At 35.7% G+C, this 22,467-nt stretch overlaps 3 protein-coding genes across 4 annotated transcripts; 1 reads left to right on the forward strand and 2 right to left on the reverse strand.

The window, feature by feature from the left end:
- Positions 1–1,500: 1,500 nt before the first annotated feature.
- On the forward strand, positions 1,501–9,414 carry LOC127793101 (ADP,ATP carrier protein ER-ANT1). 2 transcript variants are annotated; one of them, XM_052323886.1, is made up of 4 exons: positions 1,501–1,617; positions 2,345–2,623; positions 7,722–8,093; positions 8,634–9,414. In XM_052323886.1, exons 2-4 carry the CDS (start codon positions 2,366–2,368, stop codon positions 8,937–8,939), a joined length of 936 nt encoding a protein of 311 aa, XP_052179846.1. In that variant the 5' UTR covers positions 1,501–1,617; positions 2,345–2,365; the 3' UTR covers positions 8,940–9,414. The 2 variants fall into 2 exon arrangements, with proteins under 2 accessions (XP_052179846.1, XP_052179847.1); XM_052323887.1 differs by having other exon boundaries at positions 1,513–1,617; positions 2,340–2,623.
- A 431-nt stretch (positions 9,415–9,845) lies between these two features.
- On the reverse strand, positions 9,846–11,785 carry LOC127793102 (uncharacterized). The gene is made up of 3 exons (XM_052323888.1): positions 11,268–11,785; positions 11,001–11,077; positions 9,846–10,689 (listed from the first exon to the last, which is right to left on the reverse strand). Exons 1-3 carry the CDS (start codon positions 11,608–11,610, stop codon positions 10,405–10,407), a joined length of 705 nt encoding a protein of 234 aa, XP_052179848.1. The 5' UTR covers positions 11,611–11,785; the 3' UTR covers positions 9,846–10,404.
- A 4,332-nt stretch (positions 11,786–16,117) lies between these two features.
- Positions 16,118–20,900, reverse strand: LOC127792805 (truncated transcription factor CAULIFLOWER A). The gene is made up of 8 exons (XM_052323401.1): positions 20,519–20,900; positions 18,535–18,613; positions 18,385–18,449; positions 18,202–18,301; positions 18,088–18,129; positions 17,807–17,848; positions 17,589–17,707; positions 16,118–16,504 (listed from the first exon to the last, which is right to left on the reverse strand). Exons 1-8 carry the CDS (start codon positions 20,701–20,703, stop codon positions 16,399–16,401), a joined length of 738 nt encoding a protein of 245 aa, XP_052179361.1. The 5' UTR covers positions 20,704–20,900; the 3' UTR covers positions 16,118–16,398.
- Between the last annotated feature and the right edge of the window lie 1,567 nt (positions 20,901–22,467).

The raw sequence follows: 22,467 nt of genomic DNA on the forward strand, positions 1-22,467 counted from the left end.
GGTTGGCGGCAACTTTAATTTTTTTTATATAAATATTATTTTTTTAATATAAGATATGTATTATTATATATTGTATTGCATAATGAGTTTTAGGGCAAAACAATACAATATATGTTTGGAAATAATATTGATTTTACAATATATTTAGAGCAATGCAAAATTTTAAATTGAGATTAAAAAAAAGAAGAATTAAAGTTTAAATCAACTTATGACCTTTTCAATTGTAATCGAGATTTAATTTTTAATTTATAATCTTATTAATCAACAATTAAACTTACTTTTTAATTTATGGTCTTATTACCCTAATATTTTTAATTTATGGCCATTTAAATTCAAAATAGCCATACATTCAATCGGTTCAAAGGAAAAAAATAATTTAGTGTATTAAACTAAGTTTTATAAATATTTTATTAATGAATGAGTTAAAAAATTAAAAGAAATAAGAGGTGCGTAAAATCCACTCCAACAATTTTAAATTCTTAAAATTTAAATTTAGTGATAAACCTATAATCGTTGGGAGCAAATATCAATAATGTCTGCTTTTTTTCCTAATTTTTAATTTTATATATTAGATAATGAGTTTTAGGACAAAATAATACAATATATGTTTGGAAATAATATTGATTTTACAATATATTTAGAGCAATGCAAAATTTTAAATTGAGATTAAAAAAAGAAGAATTAAAGTTTAGATCAACCTATATGACTTTTCCAATTATAGTCGAGACTCAATTTTTAATTTATAACCTTATTAATCAGTAATTGGACTCACTTTTTTATTTATGATCTTATTATCCTAATATTTTTAATTTATGGCCATTTAAATCCAAAATAGCCAAACATTCAATGGGCTCAAAGAAAAAAATAATTTAGTGTATTAAACTAATTTTTTATAAATATTTTATTAATGAAGGAGTTAAAAATTAAAAAAAATAAGAGGTGTGTGAAATCCACTCTAATAATTTTAAATCCCTAAATTCTAAATTTAGTGATATACTTATAATCGGTTGGGAGTCAATATCAAGAATATCAACTTCTTCTTCTTATTTTTTATCTCATATATCATTATGTTCAATGTGACAACGTTGTAATAAAAAATTAGATTTTAAATACAAAAGTTATTTTTAAAAATATTATAAAAATTTATTTTAATACAGCACATTATAAAAAATTATATATATATTTTAAATAATTATAAAAATTATTTTAATACAATAAAATATTATTTTTTTCTATAAACCTAGTGAATGCCACGCATTGGGAAGGCTATTTTGGGTTTAATTGACTACAAAATAGAAGGGCTAACAAGGGCACAAATTAAAAATTAGGTTTGATTGATCGAAATTGAAAAAGTCATAGTTTAATTTAAATTTTAATTCAAAAAAGAAATTTAAAGGCAAAAAGAAAGAATAAGAAAAGAAGATGGCGACAAGAGACAATCAGATTTTATGAAGGAAAATATATTCATGAAATCAAATTAATTTTATGAATTTTTAGAACTTCACATTTTGATGGGTTCATATGCCTTTGCCATTCCACATTACATAAAAACTTCTCGGCCTCGCCTTCTCCATTCTCTTTCACTCTCTAAGCTCTGTTCAAGAATCAACCAGCAAGGTGCGCGCAACTCTCTCCCTTTCTATCCCCTTTTCGTTCTTGTTTCTCTCGGAAAATTGAATACAGAAAAAGAAAGAAAGAAAGAAAACCACACTTGGGGGTAGAATTAGAAGAAAAAAAGGTTAAATCTTGAGGAGCGTTGGCCTGCTATTAATGCAGGGTCTGGGCTATTGCTGAGACGATTATATATGTTGGATAGATTTTGGTGAAACCTACGCTTAATGCACACGTATTTTCTGTATTTGGTTCACCAACCGCGTTTGATTTCTTCGATTTTTTTTTTTAACATGGGTTGGCATAGGAAGAGGCAATTGAATGATGTAGATTATGTGGGTAGTGTTGGATTTCTTCAATACTTGATGCCATTGGTTTGGTTTTTCCGGGGAATGAAATTGAAGTGTTTTCTGTTGCATGAATTTGATGTTTTGAGTGATTGGTGAACTTGCATGGGTGTTATGGGTTTTCCAGGCTGTAAGGAGTACAGAAGAAATAAAAAGATACGAAGCATGAAGACTCTGATTAATGAATTTGATCGTTTATTAGATTGCTACATAAATAAATTATGCAGAATTTTAGCCTCTAGTTGTGATAAAATAACCTGATATGTATGTGTACCTGTTAGTTTGTTGCTGTTATAAAGATGGGGAATATTCTTGAATTCAAATATGATAGCCAGAAATTCTGTGTACCTTTTTGAATTTGTCTGTGATTTCTTCTGCAAGGCCAGAGAGAGAGGGTTGGTTAGGGGATGGCGACGCAATCAGAAAGATTTTCAGCAGATTTGATGATGGGAGGGGTGGCAGCAGTAATATCCAAGAGTGCTGCAGCACCGATTGAGCGGGTGAAGCTTTTGTTGCAAAATCAAGGAGAGTTGTTGAGGAGAGGACTGCTCAAGAAACCTTATAAAGGAGTTGGTGATGGCTTCAGAAGGGTCTTTAAAGAGGAGGGCTTATTGGCCTTCTGGAGAGGTAACCAGGCGAATGTCATTAGATATTTCCCAACTCAGGTAATCCTTTACTTGCCTATCTTATGATTAATGTGCTTGTTGATTTTTCAATGCTTGGGACTTGGTAGTTGATGGTCACTCTCTACCATATTCCTTAAATTTGGGTTTTCCATTCACTATAATGGGAATTTTGACTTAAGAATGTTTCAAGTATATATGTTTTAATTTGACTTCTTCTGAACCAGGCACAAGTTTGAAGCTAAAACACACCACTTCGCAATGTTTTAAATTTAAAACTGTCTGAATCAGGGCCAGGTGCAAGTTGCTAATTTTTTTCAGCTTCAATGAAAATAATAATAACCTTGAATAGCAATCAAATAATCCACCAAATTCTATTATCCAGTTGGCAGGACCTGTGTAAGATGATATTTTGTATATTGGTGCAGGTTCCTTTAACTGCCTAGATGACACAGTTAACTGACAGTCTCTTCAGTCTTATCTTTCTCTCCGCTGCAAACTTCAGATTTACCAGTTGTCTAGGACTTGTTTGTGAGCACATCGTGTCTTATTTATAATATAGTAGGGAGTGGATAGGGATCCTTGATCATTGTTAGAGTCAGCCTTAGGTCATATCCAACCTACTTCCCTATCTCAATCCCTATTATATTATAAACAATTCACCCCTATTATAATTTTATCTTGAAAACTGTGGGTACTTCAATCACACTTTTTATTCTCTTATCTATTTCACTCCATATTTCATTTATTTATTAATAAGCTTTAATTCTATTTATTTTATTTTATATATAATTTTTTATACATACACAAAATCACTAATCAAATATATAAATTAATAATCAAATACACAAAATAATCAGATACACGCTTAAACAAAATTAATAATCAATACACACATACACAAAACCAATAATTAAATACACAAATCTATAACCATATACACAATATCAATCATCTAATACAAAAATAAATATTTTTTTTCTAAAATCACAACAAAGCTCTGCTCGATCTACTCCTCAGTCTACTAGAGGAAGATGCCAAAAAATTCCCTAAAATCACTGATGAAGACTCGTTGTTGTTCTGCTCCTTGCCACCAATGGCACTTCTGCTGGTGGTCTTCGTCGCTTTTGCAGATTGTTCTTTTGCTGGTGGCCATTGCCACTTCAACCAATCGTTTAGCACATCTTTGCTGGATCTACTCTCGCCGCATCTGCAACTTCCGTTAACAGTTGATTTTGTGTGACGATCCAACTCTCGGAATCCCCAAAACTAAGGAAATCAAGAGGGAGTGCCAAAAGAATGAACACGAAATGTAATTCAATTAAAAACATCCACTTCATCTTCATAAACAATAAAATCCATAGCCATTTTCTTGCATTAACATTCATTTAACATTCGCATACAAAAGATACATTTTGCTTTACATTATGTTAAGCTTCCGAAAAGATATACACAATGCCTAAATTACAAAAGTCCAGCTAACTTCTCCTACATCAACACAATGACACCTAAGATTTTTTTTTCAAGAGAACTCTATACACATCTACCCCAAAAGATCAAGTAGTATTAGGACCACCCTCATCTTTAGCCTTGCCTTTACCTGAAATGATGCAAAACAAGGACGAGCCGTAAAGCCCAACAAGTGTAACATAGAATAACATGAGGTAATAGATTTTAACAATATAAAAACTCATTGATAAGATTATGTTCATCCAACCAAGCTTACCTTATTATGAACACGAAGAAGATTACATGCATATATGCCTACATGTCCATGTCATGCATAATAACAAACCAACACATGCATATATGCTCATATGCCCATGCCAGTTATAAGAATATACTCATACACATAGGTGCACATTCGCAGCTCTTGGGGCCTAGTTATAACTTGCTCAACCCAAGGCCCTATGTACTCATACCATACAATCCACGATCCTTGGGGCCCATTTAACTCAACCATATGCATAATGTATGCCTCAAGCATCAACTCACCCATGGGTATACGATAGTTCAATATCATGTCATGCATGTACATTTTCCCCTCGAAACATCCAACCATGATGTAGAATAAAAAAGGAAACCATTTAGTATTAACATGGTTTTGTATCGTTGGGTTGGCAGGGACGATCGACAGTTTGGAAAATGGTCAACAACTTTTAGGAACCAATCGACAATTCCCTCCCGCAAACGCCTCAAAAGGTCGACAGTCTCTAGACAAACTGTCGACTGCCAATGCATCCTGCAGCCCGAAAAACATGACTTTCAAAAACTCACAAACCAAGCAAGCCACAACAAATCTTGCATGACCTTAACCATAACAAGGAAATCATCATTCCTTACAAATCATAGGGTGGAAGAGACCCTATTTGAAGCTCCAAAGGAATCCAATACAAGTCAATAAGAAACAAAGGAGATTTACAATACTTTCAACATAGGTCACAAATAATAACCTTTTACACAAAAATAGGGTTTTTCCCTAAACACACCCAAAGATTCAAGGATCCAAGGGTTTTAGAATCAACAAAGACGTTAGAACTTGCCTTACAAAGCTACTCCTTTGAACTTTTCCAAATAAAAAGGAAAGTCGTGATGACAGTTTACGTGGTTGCCTGGACATGAATTATTTGTGTTTTGTGTACAATTGTGTTAGAAAAAGTTTGTGTAGTGTAGAAAGCACATGTAAGTGACACTGCCTTAGCCTTTAGTTTGGTCTTCACAAATTAGAGGCTTGATGTTGGCTGATTCCTTTGGGGATTCTGGCCAGCAGGGACTACTGCTTTTGTTGCTAGTTTTGTGTTCATCATGCATATTTGATTGCATTTGGTGCATTTTGGTGATTCATTATTTGCTTTTATTGGTTGAAGTAAAAAAGAATTAGGAAAAAAAAAAAAAAACCTCCAAAGAAGTTGTAATAATATCGTTTCTATTTCCCTTGAGATATGATCCAGTTCTTCCCTGTAGAACCTTTAGAAGTTACTGAAACATGTACAGTAGTTTTCCTCCATGTCTGTTTGATCACATTCTTTTGGGCAGGCAATACATATTCTTTCTCCAAACAGTGATAGGGGGACTTGGTAGCTTTTAACACATAATAGCATTTATTGGTTTAGAATATCTTTTGGGTTACAAAAACAAGAAGTTCAATGGAATGGACCCTTTCCTAATTCCTTTACTGTTTGCAGAGAGCATATGTTTGTAATAAAAACTTATGAGATGCCTTTAACTTAGTAAATGGGAGCATTTTCCCGAAGTCCTGAAACATTCAACTGTAGTGCTCTTCCCTAGTAATCATTAATATATCTGACAAAGAAAGTGGCAATTATCATGGCATTCCATCGAGGAAATGGAAAATGATTAGAAGGTTCCATGGGTGAACAAAAAGAATTCTACACTCCTGGATAATATTGTCTTTTTAGATGAAGGGAGAAACTTAAATTTTGTTTTTGGTGAGCTTTCTTTTTTGTTTTCAGTGAGTTATATGCTACATCTTTAGTCATTTCAGATGAAATAATTCTTTCCCAGTATTTCTATTTTGTGTCTTTTTGAAGGTTCAGTTAGTGTGTGTATTTTTGCTGCTAGAGAAAAGTCTCCTACTGGCTACCCATAATGTGCCAAAATTATTGTAGCAATGGTAAAGTATAAATTAGTTTAGGGCAACAGCAAAGGTTTTTCGGGTTGATTGATTAAAAAGAGGCTTTAGGACTGGAGAATTGTGATATTTCAGGGTTTAAGGGGCTTCACATTTGAGTTATTGAGGTATAAATGGCCAAAGGGCAGAAAATTACAAAAAATTACTGGGAAGATGTCACTCATAAGACCCTTAGGTATCATATGCCAGGCTAGCTTGACATCATGTGAACTCACATGGGCTTCAAGAGGTCAGGGAAAATACATTTTTTAAAGTAATTTCTCTATCCAAACAGAATCTTTATATTGCTCTAGGTAGACTTAAGGAAGAAGATGTAAAGAAAAGAGACATGGAAAGAAGTAAAGGAAAAATAAGGAGACAAGTCCTGTAGAAGTACTTGACTAGTTGTGCTCGTGTTTAAATGGTTCTCTAGGCAATTAACTCATGTTATTGTACAATTTGGAGTCTTGCCTTAAACAAATGAGAATGATGGAATCTATAGCCAACTACAGGGCAGACAAGTTCAGTTTTTTTAATAGATCCAAGAGAGAGAGTGTGTGTGTGAGAGAGAGAGAGAGGGAATTGCATCCTCATCATGATGGAGATTTTGTGGTTCAATTATTCATGAAGGTGCAGTGATTGAGGAGGATATGATCCCCTGATGCAGAGGAGTGTGGGTATGACTGCATCAGGAGTGTTGTGAATGTTTGATGGAGAAGTTTATTGTACTGCTATATAAAACCTATTATGATGTATGTTTTAGTGTTGAGCTGTTATGTTCAAGAAATGAGTTTTAGCTGAGATAAGAATATTTTGTATGAGTTGTGTTACAAGAGAGAAAAAAAAAAAAAAAAGAACTGAATCATCTCATAATAAGATAGATTGGAGATTGATGAGGGAAAACAACCTGAGATTTGGAGGTGGCGTTGCCATGTGCGTATTAGACCAGTTAACAATCCTACAGAATAGTAATTAGTTTAGCACAAGAGGTAGTAAAAGAAATAGGTGAAGACCAAAGAGAATGTGAGTCGAGACAATGAGAAAGGGCACAGTATCTTATGCTTTGAGTCTATGATTTTTGTTAGTCGTACTACAACCTTGGTGTCTTTCTTAATGCATTTATTTCACTTATTAATTAAAAAAAATGAATTGGAGGAAATGGATCCATGAAGCCAACATCATGTAGTCAAATTATTCTGAGTTAAGTTATCCATGTATCTTAACATGCATTCTCATTGTCTACATGCATAACAGGTCTCATTGAAAAGAAAATAATAATAATGTGGGAGCCACAACCCTACCTCTTCAGGGCATGGCATTGTATGATGTATGTTCTAAACGTTGGGTTTTGTAATTATTTGCAATTGATTAAGACATTTACTCCCTTGGTGGAGAAAATGAGAAGAGAAATCAGACAAAAACATAGATTAATTGTTTGTGGTGCACAATTTTTATTCTGCGGGCTTTCTGCCTAATGGTATAATGGAAGGGAAATTGTTTTCTCTGCAGGCTTTCAACTTTGCATTTAAAGGTTACTTCAAGAGCCAATTTGGATGCTCAAAAGAGAAAGATGGCTACATAAAGTGGTTCGCTGGAAATGTTGTTTCAGGTAGTGCTGCTGGAGCAATCACTTCAGTACTTCTTTATCACTTGGATTATGCCCGTACTCGTTTGGGCACAGATGCAAAGGAGTGCCCACTTAATGATCAACGCCAGTTTAAAGGGTTACTGGATGTTTACCGTAAAACCTTGTCCACTGACGGGGTTATGGGCCTTTATCGTGGATTTGGGGCATCAATCATAGGAATTACTCTCTATAGGGGCATGTATTTTGGGATCTATGACACCATGAAACCTATTGTTTTGGTGGGGCCTTTTCAGGTATGCTCCTTCACTTCCTGTTCTGGCAGTTTTTTCCCCATTAAGAGGATTTAACTTGTACTCTTTACTTTCTGGCAGTGTCAGTGGGGCCTTTTCAGGTAAGCTCCTTTACATGAAGCATTAGTCCCCAAGGATGCACTATATGTCTGATGTTGTATATCCCACAATGTAATTCCCAACTAAATGTGCTTAATTTCCCAAAAATGTGGATTTTAGTTTGAACATCTGATTAAGGATTTTGCACATGTTTTTAGGGGAAAATGGTAAGAGGAAAAATATCATTTGAGCAAGTTCATGTCTACTGAACTTTCTTGTATTTCCATTATGTTTTCTGCTTTTGTTTTTATTTTCATTTCTTTTTAAAAAAATGAATATGATATACCATTCTGAAATTTAGAGGGAACACTCATCGCTGTCACTGACAATGTTGATCCTTGTTGGTGGAGGCATAATCTGTAAAAAAATTCTGTAGTGTTCTTTTCACTGACATGTTGCAGATTAGTCCAAGGTAGACTTTTCCTTATCAATTTGATTTTGCAGGATAATTTCCTTGCTAGTTTCTTGTTGGGTTGGAGTGTGACAACAGTTTCTGGGGTATGTGCCTATCCCTTTGATACCCTCCGACGAAGAATGATGCTAACTTCAGGACAACCTTTGAAGTATCGCAGTGCCATTCATGCCTTCCGTGAAATTATTCATCATGAGGGCTTTAGTGCACTGTTTCGTGGAGTTACTGCAAACATGCTTCTTGGTGTAGCAGGGGCTGGAGTACTTGCTGGTTATGATCAGCTGTACCGAATAAGCTGTAGACGAGGTCGCAGTTTTGAGCAGCATAAGGCAAAGTGAAACCCTTGCATAGCATAACAAATTTTTTGCTGGTACATCTTGAAATTGATTCTACCCTCTGAAAGGATAGTTATCAATTGACAATTAAAAAATTGGTCTCTGTGATTGGTTGATTATTTCGGGATGTTAGATGAAATGCAAAACAAGCAGAGGTGGCAAGTAGGCGGATTCTTTTTTCCACCTTCAACTGGTTCATCTGTATCACATGGAAATTAAAGTGTATGCACCATGGATCAGCTTGGGACTGTGCACGCGGGAGGATTTGGCAGTGGATTGATTCATTGCTTAAAAGTTGATTGTGCCAAAATAAGAATAAAACAAAGATTAGGAGAAAGCTCCTCGTATCTTGTCTGTATAGTTGATTAATTTGTACATATTCATTTATTTGGCCACCGGCGGTATTTGCTGGTTTGATTTTAAATTGTGACAAACCGTCAAGCAGTAGAAGCATTATGCTCAATTTATTTCTTCTATAGTTTTAGTGTATGGAATGCAAATAATCATAGTTTGTTGAGTGTCCCTTTCATAATTTAGATTGTCAACTGGTTCATTGCAAAAGACATTGGTGTTCGGAGTTGATCACTTTCCACAGGCACTCACGAAATTTTGTTCCTTCTGAACAGTTCAGTAGGTGAAGTTTGATTGTGTTCTGTTGCAGTGAGCTAAAATGTGGCTTGGTTGATGCTCGAAGGCTGGATACAGTGGGCAGTGGACATCAATGGTAATGGGTGGTTTCAGCCAGCTTGGATTAAAAGAATAGCATTTGCATACAAGATTATGTAAGTGAAATCTTTCTTTTCTCCTTTTAACAGAATTTGGCATCTGAAGCCATGGCTTCAAAGGCTAAGAAAAACGAGAACGCTTAGGCATCTAAGCACTATGCCATTGTATGTGTCTGGTGGTAATTGATGAGTTGTTTGGGAAGGGACTAAGACAGTTATGTAGTATGAGTAGGAAATTTTATGTAAGCAACATGGACTTTGATTTGTGAATATGATTTCAATTTTTGCCTACTGAACTAGATCTGTTGCACGTCCATGATGAAAACCTGTGCTTTGTTTGGCATGTTCATTACTCACTAAAATTTCTGCATGGTGACAACTGGTTTATATATTCTTTTAATGTCGAGTCCTGTAATTGCTATTGCTTGTGGGTATGACATGGTAATACCATATGAAGATAGGGATGGAGAAGAAGTATCAACCAAAGAAGATGGCGAAAGATTTTTCATTCCATCGACCAACTGAGGACCAGTTTCTGTGGATGGCATTGCAAGTCCTTGGGAGTATCAGAACCAACGAGCAAGCTACTTGGATCGTAAGAATTCTTTTACAATAATTTTCTCCTTTGCCTGCTCAGTAGATTTGTTATGTATTTACTTGATTGGTATAAGTTTCAGTTAACTTCTATCTTGAAACTGCTTCAGGAGTTACAAACTAAGCTGTAGGAATTGCCTTGATTTCCACTAAGCCAAAAGCCAGAAGTTCTTGTGACTCTTGGTGGTGATTAAATAGCCACCACATTTCCTGCTCTTCCTCCTCACTGCAATGGTCATGCAATTAGAGTTCTGAATGCAATACTCGACATCCCTAATTCGCTTCCTCTTCCTCATCCACACTGTCCGCAGCCGCCAAACCATGGATCGTTTCCTTTGCCCAAGAACCAGTAGCGAGAGCCGTTGCTGCTTTGCCTCTTCCACAATTGTTGGTCCTTTTTCTTTCCCTTCCACCACTGCTATCTCAACATGCACCTATTGTTGATAGAGAACACCATACGATTCAATGCCCTGAACAAATAAGGGATAATTGTAGAGCCCATTTATCTATTGTTTCTGTCCTTTTGTTTTCTTTATTTTGTTAGTTTTCAAACCAAAAATAATAACTTCGATTATTGTGTAAAACTGAAGTGTTTTGAGACAAACTTTTTGAAAACAGTTTTGGAACCAAACGCATTTCTAAGTTTATTTGATTCTAAGACCAGAACACATTTTGTGAAACCATGACCAAAGGGGCAGATATGGTATCTATAAAGCTAATAAGTAAAACCGATAGTCTTACTCACCCCAGGCACTGTTCTTTGACAGTGTTCTCTCATAGAATAAAGTAGCTGATAAGCCTTCTTCCTATTGAGGTTTCTTCCTGGAATCAAAAGAGCAAATTGTATTCACGGCTAAGTCCACGGATAGAAATAATTAGCAAACTAGAATTCAAGTAGCCGAATATACATAATAGGATAAAAGTTTAATATTTTGTTTTTGTTGGATATTCACTAGCATTGTAGCTTCATACAGCAAGCATGTTTTGTTGTTGTTAAGAGTTGAGCACATACTGGAAGGCAAACATTGTTTGGAGGGCTTGGTGGTTACATGGAGGAGGACGATTGTGTCCTGACTCTGGACAGCGTGGGAAAGCGCCCACTGGAGCGCACCCTTTGCTTTGTGGCTCGAATCAGCCACAACCATGACTCTGTTTCGCCCTTCTGACTCCGGTGATGTCAACATGTTGCAGTCGAAGTTAGCCTCAATGCTGTTACTGGAAGACTCATCTCTGTAGATGGAGTTATAGCTCTGCTTGTACTGCTCAGCAGGCTGGGCACGGACTCTGACCCGAACTCGAACCGCCATCCGGCTGATGCAGAAACCTGGCAAAATTCTGGTACTTCCTTGAACCATTATACTTGCTAGCTATAAGGGACAGAGAATGCTGGTTTTGGTTGCCACTGGGGTTGGGGATATAGGACTTCATATAGGAATTCTCTGGTATGACAAAAAGAGATCATGCCGACCAGTTTCTTGTTTGTTTCTATTGTCTTTCAACGTGGGGTTTTGGGGAGGGGGGGCGGGCGCTTCATCGTGCCCACCATGAAGGTGTAGGGCCATGCTTAGACTATTGGTTGAAATTGGAAGCCCCCCCCCCCCCCCCCCCCCCCCCCCCTCTCTCTCTCTGTGCTTGGCCGGACAGAATTAAATACTCCTTCCCGCTGGCAATATTCTTCTACCCTCAGTCACCTCTCACACTACTCCTTTTAACTTTTTTTTTATCCTATTCAAATAATGGTTGGGTTTTTCTTTCTTTTGTTATAAGTAGTAGGTCACAGCAGGTTTGAGTGATAAGATCGTTACAAAGTGGATTAAAATCCCATTTGAGTACTGGTTTTGGCCAACTTCACGAATGAGAGAAGAATTTGGACGACTTAGATGCAAATCATTTGACTTTGTCTCACAGCCCATGATTGGGCTTTTTGATGGGTGTTATGCCATGCTTTGAAACTAATCATCTTTTCACATTAGGTAAAGATGGGGCCCAAAACAGAATGGGGTCTGAAGATTATTGGGAAATGTTTGGGCCGTGTTTGTAATGTGAATCTAAAACAATATCATGTAGAGGAAGTGCCCAACAGCCAACCATTTCTTTGAAACCCGATTGATATTTTGGTTACAAGAGTCCAAAAATTCATTAATGTGAAAGAAAAAGTGCAGCTTGACCTTTGGGTAACCCCAGGACTTGATGGGAATTTCTGGATGATTGGCACCTCACAGAAAAGGTTCCACTTGATAAGGCATAACATAAGACCATCAAGGAAAAGTCAATTTGCGAGGGCATTGTGGTCTTCAGTGCTACTTTCTAGCACCCTTTAAGACGGTTTGGTTATGGTTGGAAGATCGAAAATTCATCTTTTTAATTTTGAAATGAGGAGGTAACCTTAAAAGAAAACACTTTTATTTATGAACTAGGTTCTAAAGCTGTCTTTAGAAAATTAATCTCCAAATACCCACTTCTGAAAAATAACTATAACTATAACTATATATATATATATTGTCAATAGCTTTAAAATTCTTGGGACATTCTAATGGCCAGGAGCAATCCTACCCAACGAGAGCTGAGCCTAGCAGAAGAATTGATCAGGAAGACAGCTCCAAGCAGAAGGGGAGGGATTATCACACTCCACAAAATCTCTAGATACATAACAAACACATTGGTTGCTTTGTTGATCCCCTTTCCTTATATATAAATGAACATTATTTCTACTTCACTGTGCCTCGGATTCTAAAAGCAGACAAAGTTACGACATATAAATATATATAATATAGTTGTCACAAGATATTTTTTACAGAAACGAGTTGGCCATGTCAAGGTATATATATAAAATATTGTTGGAGTTTAAACTTGCACGAAAACTAAGAATAATGGATCTGATCTGATAGTAGCCCATGAACACAACACGAAAAGCGAGAGGACTTTTTTAAAATGTTGATAAAAAAAATTTATGTATTGTATTTATTTTATGTTTAAACTTTTTCCTATAAGTAAGGTTTGTATCCAAATATTTCAAGGATTTTTTCCGACAACAAAGGCTCTTCCCTGTTTATTTGATCTCACACATAACACCCACACACATACTAGTTGAGGAAGAGAGAAGGAGTACCTTCCAACACCTGTGTGGCATATGCCAAAGTGCTCGAAGAGAGGAGAACAAAGCTCAAAAACAAGAGTTAAAAGTGCATCTTCCTTGGATATGGAGAAAATTTGAGAGGCTATAAAACTCTACAATCCAATTGTGAAGAAGGTTGTATGGTCAATAAATGTCAAATTTGATGAAAAATGATTCTGAAATTGGATTGATGGGAAAGAAAAACAGGTTGTGGTGGAAGAGAAAGATGATGAGTCTCTACCCCAAATTGAGGATCATCTTAAAGTCCATCTCGAGACTGAAGAATCAAGCAGTCAACCCACGAGAAAAATAAGAAGTCTACAAGACATCTACAACACTGGCCTATGAATTGAAGAAGATGAAGACTTATCTTTGTTTGTTTGTTTGCATATTTTGATTCATTGACATTCGAGGAGACATCTCAATATAAGAAATGGAGAAGAGATTTGAATAATAAACAAAAATCAAACTTGTGAGCTAGTTGAGATACCACAAGGGCACAAGGCAATTGATGTTAAATGGGTGTTCAAGACAAAAAAGAATGCAGAAGGAGAGGTGAAAAAACATAAGGCAAATGTTGTAGTGAAAGGCTACAAACAAAAGCATGGAGCCGACTATGACGAGGTGTTCGCTCTAATAGCCCACCTAGAGATAATCAAATTAATGATCTTAGCAACTGTTCAAAATAAATGAAAACTATACCAAATGGATGTTAAGTTAGCCTTCTTAAATGGGTACCTCGAGGAGGAGATTTATGTGAATCAACCCTCTAGATTTAGATAAAAAGGGAAAAAAAGCAAAATATGTCAATTGAGAAAAGCTTTTTATGTGTTAAAGCAAGATCCAATAACATGGAATGTAAAGATCAATGTCTACTTCACTCAATCTAGATTCACAAAGTGCCCATATGAACATGCTCTATACAAGAAGACAAACCCCAAAGATGACACATTACTAGTCTGCCTGTATGTGGATGATTTAGTCTTCACTGATGACAATCTGGTCATGATCCACAAGTTGAATAGATTGATGGAGAATGAGTTTGAGATGACAAATTTGGGACTCATGGCACATTTCTTGGTCTTAAAGGTAAAACAAAACCAAGGTCTTGGAATGGAATATTTGTATCTCAAACAAGATGGGCCTATAAGGTCTCGGAGAAATTTGACATGATCTAGTAGACACCTTAGTGGAATGTGGAATAGATACCCTAGTGGAATGTGGAGTCAAGTTAAACAAAGAAGAAGGAGGAAGATTAGTGAATCCAACATACTACAAGAGCTTGATTGGCAATTTGAGGTATTTCGTTTGCACAAAGCCGAATATTCTATTTGGAGTTGGCTTAGGAAACCGGTTATGGAGGAGCCAAAGGGCTCACACCTAATGGTAACAAATAAGGTGTTTTATTATATTAAAGAGACAATGCAACATGGCTTGTTCTATGGATCATGAAATCTGTAATTGATCGGATACAATGATAATGACTGGGCTGAAGTCCTAATGACTAGAAAAGCATGATAGGGTACGTATTATACTTTAAAGTAACAACATTCACATGGTTATCGAAGAAGCAATCCATAGTTGCACTTTCAACTTGTAAGGCCGAGTATATCGCAACTGCATCATGTGCTTGACATGCAGTATGGTTACGAAGATCATTGAAGGAGCTAAAATTAGAGTAGACTAATCCAACAAAGTTATATCTGGATAACAAGTTGACCATTGCTTTAATAAAAATCCAATTCATCATCAACGGTCGAAGCATATTGACACTCAGATTTCACTATTGTAACATTCTGCATCGAGTGATAGGAAAAATCGAATTAACTTATCCTAATAGGCCTACGCGAACTTCCCAAGAGTCACCCATCTTTGAACTACCTTAGCTCAAGCACACTTAACTCGTGAGTTCTTTATCTACATTCAGCCCAAAAGGTATCCAACTAGTATTGTTTCATTTCTTACTATCATCGATATATATACTAGCTTCTCTAGAGTCATTTCTTAGACCTGATATTGGGCTCTCGAGGTATTACATTCTCCCCCCTTGAGCACATGACGTTCTTATTAATTATGTGACCTTACAACTGATCCTAGATTTTCTCCCCCAAAGGGCTGCCATCTTAGAAGCCTATCAGGAGCCGCTGCTTATTCAGGCCTTCGCGCCTCAGCGCCACTCCTTGCCTTCATCGGATCGCCTTCTCCAAGGGTCGGTTCTAATACCACCTGTAACATCCTGCATCGAGCGATAGGAAAGACCAAATCAATTTACCCTAATGGGTTTACGTGAACTTCCTAGAGGTCACCTATCTTTGAGCTACCCTAGCTCAAGCACGCTTAATTCGAGAGTTTTTTATTCACATTCAGCTCAAAAGGTATATAGTTGGTGTTATTTATTTCCTTATTATTCTTGATATATATACTAACTTCTCTAGAGTCCCTTCTTGAACTTAATATTGGGCTCTCAAGGTATTATAACTATATTCGAGAACAAATCAAGTCAAATGAAATTGAGTTGGTACATGTGAAGACTGTTAAACAAGTAACAGATATCTTAACAAAGCCATTAAAACTTGAAACATTCAAGCATCTCAAACAAGGTCGGAGTGACTACTCGAAGCAAACCTCAAGATTTTGAAAATGCAAGTTTGGGGGGGGGGGGGGGGGGGGGGAGAGGAATGTTATTTAAACTTGCACGAAAATTAAGGCAGAATGGATATGGAAGAAGAAGTTAATAGAAGCCCATGAAACACGAAAATTGAGAGAGTTTTTTTAGAATTTTGATAAAAATATTTAATACATTGTACTTATTTTTTGTTTAACCTTTTGTCTATAAATAGGCCTTCTATCCAAATATTTCAAGGATTTTTTTTTACAACAAAGAAAAGGCTCTTCCCTGTTTATTTGGTCTCACACACAATACCACACGCAGTGGTTGAGGAAGAGGGAAGGAGTACCTTCCAACATATATGTATATATATAGCAATAAAGATAAAAAATGCGTAGTTGCCAGAAGACACTGCTTGCTTTACCCACTAACATGGGGAAGCATCCATGGCGGCAGTTGAATTTGAAAAACTGGAGCTACTTCAACGTCTCCTCCATTTTCTTCAGCCGCCTGCTGGTAAGCGCCGCTGCAACAACTTGATGACATAATTCAGTACCCTTGCCATAAAATAAGAAGCAATATCCAACGTACTAAGCTTTCCAGGTTAAAAGCTTTTGGAAAATAGGGTTTGGTAGAATGAATTAGAGGCTCTCCTAGGTGGAGAAAAGAGATTTAGTTTGACAGCCAACCATGGCGCCTTTTTGCTGGATTATGAACTTGATTTTGCCTTGTTTTGATCTTTTGGATATTGGGTTTTTGTTCTCTTTGCTAATGGCATAACTCAAATTCTAGAAGGAATATATATTTAGAAGTATATATTTAGATAGTGTTTATTAAAATGAGTAAGATAAAATTAGAATATTTTTCAAATCAAAATATAAAATGATCAAGATAAGGTTAAGAAAGTATTTAAAGATTTTTTTCAAATTGTTTGTTAAATTGTTTAGAATGCATTGGAGGACATGTGTTATTTGTTTTTATCTACAAGGTCTAAAATATATTTATTTAGAAAGAGAGAGAGATAAACATATCTAAAAAATACCAGATAAGAAGTCACGTGACTACCTTAGTTTGAAATGCTTTCCATATATTATATTTTTCGATCTATATGTTGGTTAACAAATACTATTTTAATTAAATATATAGATGAATTGTTAAAAAATAAAGGCATTAATTAATGTGATTGATTGATAGCATTAAGATAGGTAGAAGTTAAGTTTAATGTTTATAATTGGGATAGTTATTTAGAATACTTCTCTTATTTTGATACAATAACAAATCATAATTTCAACAGGTTAGATCACCTATATGAATTCTAGAGTTTCAATTATCTATATGCACAACCATCTTGATACAAGTTAAGATAAAAGATTCAGTAGAAAGTCTTTTTTTCTTCTCATCCTCATATATTAACCTTCCTCTTATCTAATATTTGCCTTCTATAACCAAGAAATATCAGTGCTAAAGTTTGCCTCCACCATCTATCAAATTGATACCATAGGGGAGTCTTGTCCTTTCATCATAGTATTGCTATTATTTTCTTCTTTTGTTAAGGCAAGTCTTTTATATTGGCATCATTGCACAATGTAAGAGGCAGATCAAGGGCTAACCCAATGTTTAAGGAGTGGAATGGTAGTGGTTGGCCTCCAGAGGATGAGGAACTCGGTTCGGGGTTTGGCTGCTCATCAGATGGAGCCTGTTGCGCCTGTTCCTTCTCCTTCTCCTTGATCTATTTTGGCATGAAATGTAAGAGTTCTTGGAACCATTATCCAGTATGATTAGAACACAGATAATATAATCTTCAAAACAGCATGAATATAAGGAGTACCTTCTTCGCAAGCAAGATAATTTGTTCCCTCAATGCCTTGTCCTATATATATCGAACATGACAAACAAAAGAGAGGAAATAACTGAGTATCTTGCTTCCAAGTTTAAATTTATGGCCAAGTGCTTTAGTTATGAATGAGAAAACTTGTGTTCGAGTCATTAGAATCGTTTAGAAACACACACATCATGATCATTATCAGTGATCGAACATACCAAATGCTTATTCGTGACAGGTTGGTTAGACAATCAACACAAAAATACATGGACCGGCATCGATCTCACCTTTTTCTGAAGCTCGGTGATGCATTCATTCATTAGATGGTTCTGCAGGAAAAACGTTCAGTTTGTTTTGCGCTGTCACACTAAAAGTACATTAAGATGGTTTTCTTAACTCACCTTTCTCGACCTTGTGTGTCTAAGCGCAGTCTCAAGCTGATTCTCCAAAGTCTGCAGCTCTTTGAGACTCAAATGCTCAATGTCTTCACCCAGTAAATGCCTGCAAAATTCATCAAAATTTGTCTTCTTGCTGCTTTTTACATTCTAATATTCTGCATATAATCGGAAAGGGCAACCTGATACCTCTGATCTCTTTGCAAAACCTCCAGCCTGGCCTTAAGCTTTGCATGTTGCAGAGCCCAGCTTCCCTGCAAAAATCATCACTTACCATATATTGCCAAATAGTACTTATTGCCACCAACACTTGCTTGTTTAGTCTAGAGTGAGACAAACCGGTGATTCATGGTTAGCTGCAGTAAGCTGATTTTCTGCATATGAGCATCTATCATATCGTTCAAGGATTCTATCCATGCTGTCAAAGAAGTGAAAGGAAAAAAATATCAGCAATAACTTGCAATGAAATGGATAATATGTCGATTTAGAAACTCTTCATACAGCTTGTTTCCATGGCAATTCCCAAGTCTCTAATTCGCGACCTTTGTTTGGCTACAATGATTGCCAAGATTTCTCCACAAAATATTTTTAAAATGACTGACTAAAGAAAATTGAATAATTGAGCAACATGACTAGTCAACTGATGATCATGTCCTACATGAAAAAAGAAAGTGCAGTATAATCTTGAAATTTTTCTTAAGCCCACTAAATAGAACATGATTTGCAGAAAACCCATAATTATAAACATATCCTTATATAATTATCTTTAGCTTTGTACACCCACCCACCCACCTTATATATATCAAATACTGCACCTTGCCTATATATCATGCGTTCCCTCCCAGCTTTATCCCATCCCATCCCCCACAAGAATCAAGTGTATCTTTCAGCGTATAACAAAGATTGAGCAACCAATAGTTTATATTGATGTACATTCTACAGTGAAAGTGTAGACTTCCAATAGGTCCAAGCGTTGGATTCTTTGCGGCGGCAGATACTATTGGCCAGGGACAATGTTTAAGCAACTGTTCATTGAAAACTTTCCAGCCCCTTACTGGAAATGTATAAGCTTAACTCTGAGACTGGATTCAAAGAATCCAAAAAAAAAAAAAAAAAAGAAGCTAAGAGTGGAAGCGTTACATATATCACATAGTTCATATCGTTTTCTATAAAAAAAAAAATATTTTATATTTTTGAGACACCAAATAAATTTTGGTATTTTAAATTAATAATTTATTATCACATACAAAAAGTAAGGAAATTCATGTCATTATTTTTTTAATAATTTATATTTGCAAATTTTATCAAGAATTGCAAGACATGGTGCATCAGAGACAAAATAATTTCTCCACTTTTTTATATGTATTTGTGTTTTGTATAATGTGAGAGTGTTTTAACAGTTCTACAGGTGTGTGTGTGTGTAGTATGTAGTATGTTCCTATAAATATAAAATACCTGGTGGTAATGTTTATAATTTTCCATAAAAATGGCTGCTTTAGAATTTAGGCCTGAAAAACATATAATTATGAACCAATCACACAACCGGTCGTACTACGGGAGTATGACTTTTCTTGCTTTTCCGTATTTGAGCATTTGCTGCTAGTTGAATGCCCCTCTTACACCATCCTCTCTCCAAATAACCATGAAGAAGAATTTTCTATCGATCCATTGAAGAGAAAATCGAGAAAGAGAAAACCCATCTGTAAATCTACTTCACAAATTTTGTATATTTCACTCTTTAAGTAAACCCCGGAAAAGGGTCGCAATTCAAAGTAGATACAGAACCAAACTTTGAATCAACTGAACCAAATTACTTTCAATCTACAAATGTAACCAAAAAGAAAAAGCACAACGTTTTAGAGGGAAGAAACGAAAAGAGGCAAAAAAGAGAGAGGTTTAGAATAAATTTCCCTAAAAAGAAACCCCAATCACTGGTGGCCACGCTATTCGACATATTGGCAAGCTTCAATAGTCCCCCTTTTAAGGGGCATGTTCCAATCAGATATTTCGTTCACAACCTCACACTGCAGATTTCATCTCAGAATTCGAAATCATTAATTCACTCATCACTCGATGTCTTTACGGCTGTTTACAAAAATATATGCATATGATTCACCTCTACATGCGGGTCAGTCTCCACGTTTTCCAAATTTAATAATATAATATAATATAATATAAGTTAATATAGCTTCTGCATGAAGCCACATCGAGAAGCCAACCCAAACTATAAAAAAAAGATGTCCAAAAGAAACCAACAGTGTGTGTGTGTATTTGGGTGAATGGAAGAAGAATACAATGAGTTGAGGGAAATGGGGAATCTAACCGGGAATCAGTGGCGTACTCAAAGAGCTTGCCTTTGGTGGAGAAGATGATGAGCCCAACCTCGGCATCGCACAAAACGGAGATCTCGTGGGCTTTCTTCAGCAGCCCAGAACGGCGCTTCGAGAAGCTGACTTGGCGGTTGATCTTGTTCTCGATTCTCCGGAGCTGCACCCTTCCCCTCCCCATTTTCCCTCCCTTTCTGGGAACCCAAGCACGGCAAAGAAAACCAAGCAATCCGCCTAGGCTTTCACCCGGGTGTATCTCCTGTCCGCTGAGGTTCCGAGTGGGAGGACTTTTCACGACATTGCCATGAGATGAAAAGCGAGAGAGAACGTTGTGAGAGCTTGCACTGTGTGAGTCATGAGTATGGAAAGTTCGAAAGCCGCTACGAGGGGAGCGTAGGCGGTTTTGTAAAACCGGGGTGGTTTCGTCAAAAACGCTGGCGAGTTTTGATTGGACGATGTTACTGTTCAATGTTCTTACCGGGTCGGGTTCCCGGGCTTTTCCTTCGCCCTGTCGTGGGCCATTCTCAACCTCTCAAATTCTAGATGAAGGACTTGTTTATCGGGTGACTACAATTTTAGTTTTTTAGAAAAATTTTAAATAAAAATAAATTTTAATACAATATTGATAAAGTTACTCTTGTCTTATTATGATTTAAAATTCATAGATATATTAATGACACTTTTTGTATATATGAGAAACAATTAAGAATATTTAATCTTATTTGATTTGGATCTTTTTTAATTTCATTTGGTTTTAATCTCATTTTGTTTACCCAAATGACATTGGGTTAAGCAATTGAATTGAACACGTGCCCAATTTTATTCGTTAATATAAATAAAAAAATATTAAATATTAATTATTAATTAATGATAGATGCATCACATTTTGAATTATTTATCTTTTAAGATAATAATTAACATTAAGTCTAACAAAAAAGATATTTCATTTCTCAATATATTTCAAATGATAAATTTATTTAGACATTTAAATTTGAGATTAATAATTTGTAGTGGTAAATTAACACAAATATATAAAAAAATATTAATAAAAATATAAATCTTTTGAATGGTACGTAGATCCGTCAGTACGATACCTTCAAGTGGTATCTAAGAAAAGTAGATCAAATAACAATAATATCTTTTCTGATAATTTGAGTACGTACTTGCCCCCCACTGTATATCTTTTGGACGGGTCTTTTTAAGACAATAGACACAAGAAATGAACAGTTTACAAGTAAATTTATTCAGATAGTATTAATGTCTTGTAGCTGTTATTATGGTTAGCTGTATCTCGTAGTTCACGAATGACCTTCTAATTAAGGTCATTTTTGCAGCACTTTATGCAGCTTTATTTTTGATATTTTGGGTCACTATATTCTCATATTTTGTCTGTTTAAAAGTCTTTATCGGGCCCACTCGGTCTATTTTTACTTTTTTTTTTTAATTCAAAATTTAAAATTAAACATATTCATTCCATTTAAACTCTTAACCGATGGGATAAGAGTTCGTTTGAAAAGTCACAAATAATAAAGACTTGACATATAGAAAGTAAACAGTAAGAAATGTGTAAAAATAACCTCCGTGACAAATGTATATAATATGATGGATTAATTAAGGATATGTAAATGTAAGGAAATATTATTAGCATTGATGATTGCGCACCACCAAGTGGATTACTATAAAAATGTCAAAGCCAGGGGTTAGGCGATTGCCAAATATGGTAAGAGAATCTGACGCAACAACCAATAGCATGGTCCAGACATCTCGTTCTTGTATGTATGTATGTATGCATTATTATTGGGTCAGCCAAGCCAAGCCAAGCCAAGCCGCACCGCACCACTCCACTTTTTAGCTTCTTTTTTTCTTTTCCATTGTTTATTCGTTTTCTTTTCAAAATATACCCTCCAATACATGGGTTTAAGATGTTCCATCTTTTGAGTTTTGA

Source organism: Diospyros lotus, unplaced genomic scaffold (assembly GCF_014633365.1).
Source record: "Diospyros lotus cultivar Yz01 unplaced genomic scaffold, ASM1463336v1 superscaf1, whole genome shotgun sequence".
NCBI lineage: Eukaryota > Viridiplantae > Streptophyta > Magnoliopsida > Ericales > Ebenaceae > Diospyros > Diospyros lotus.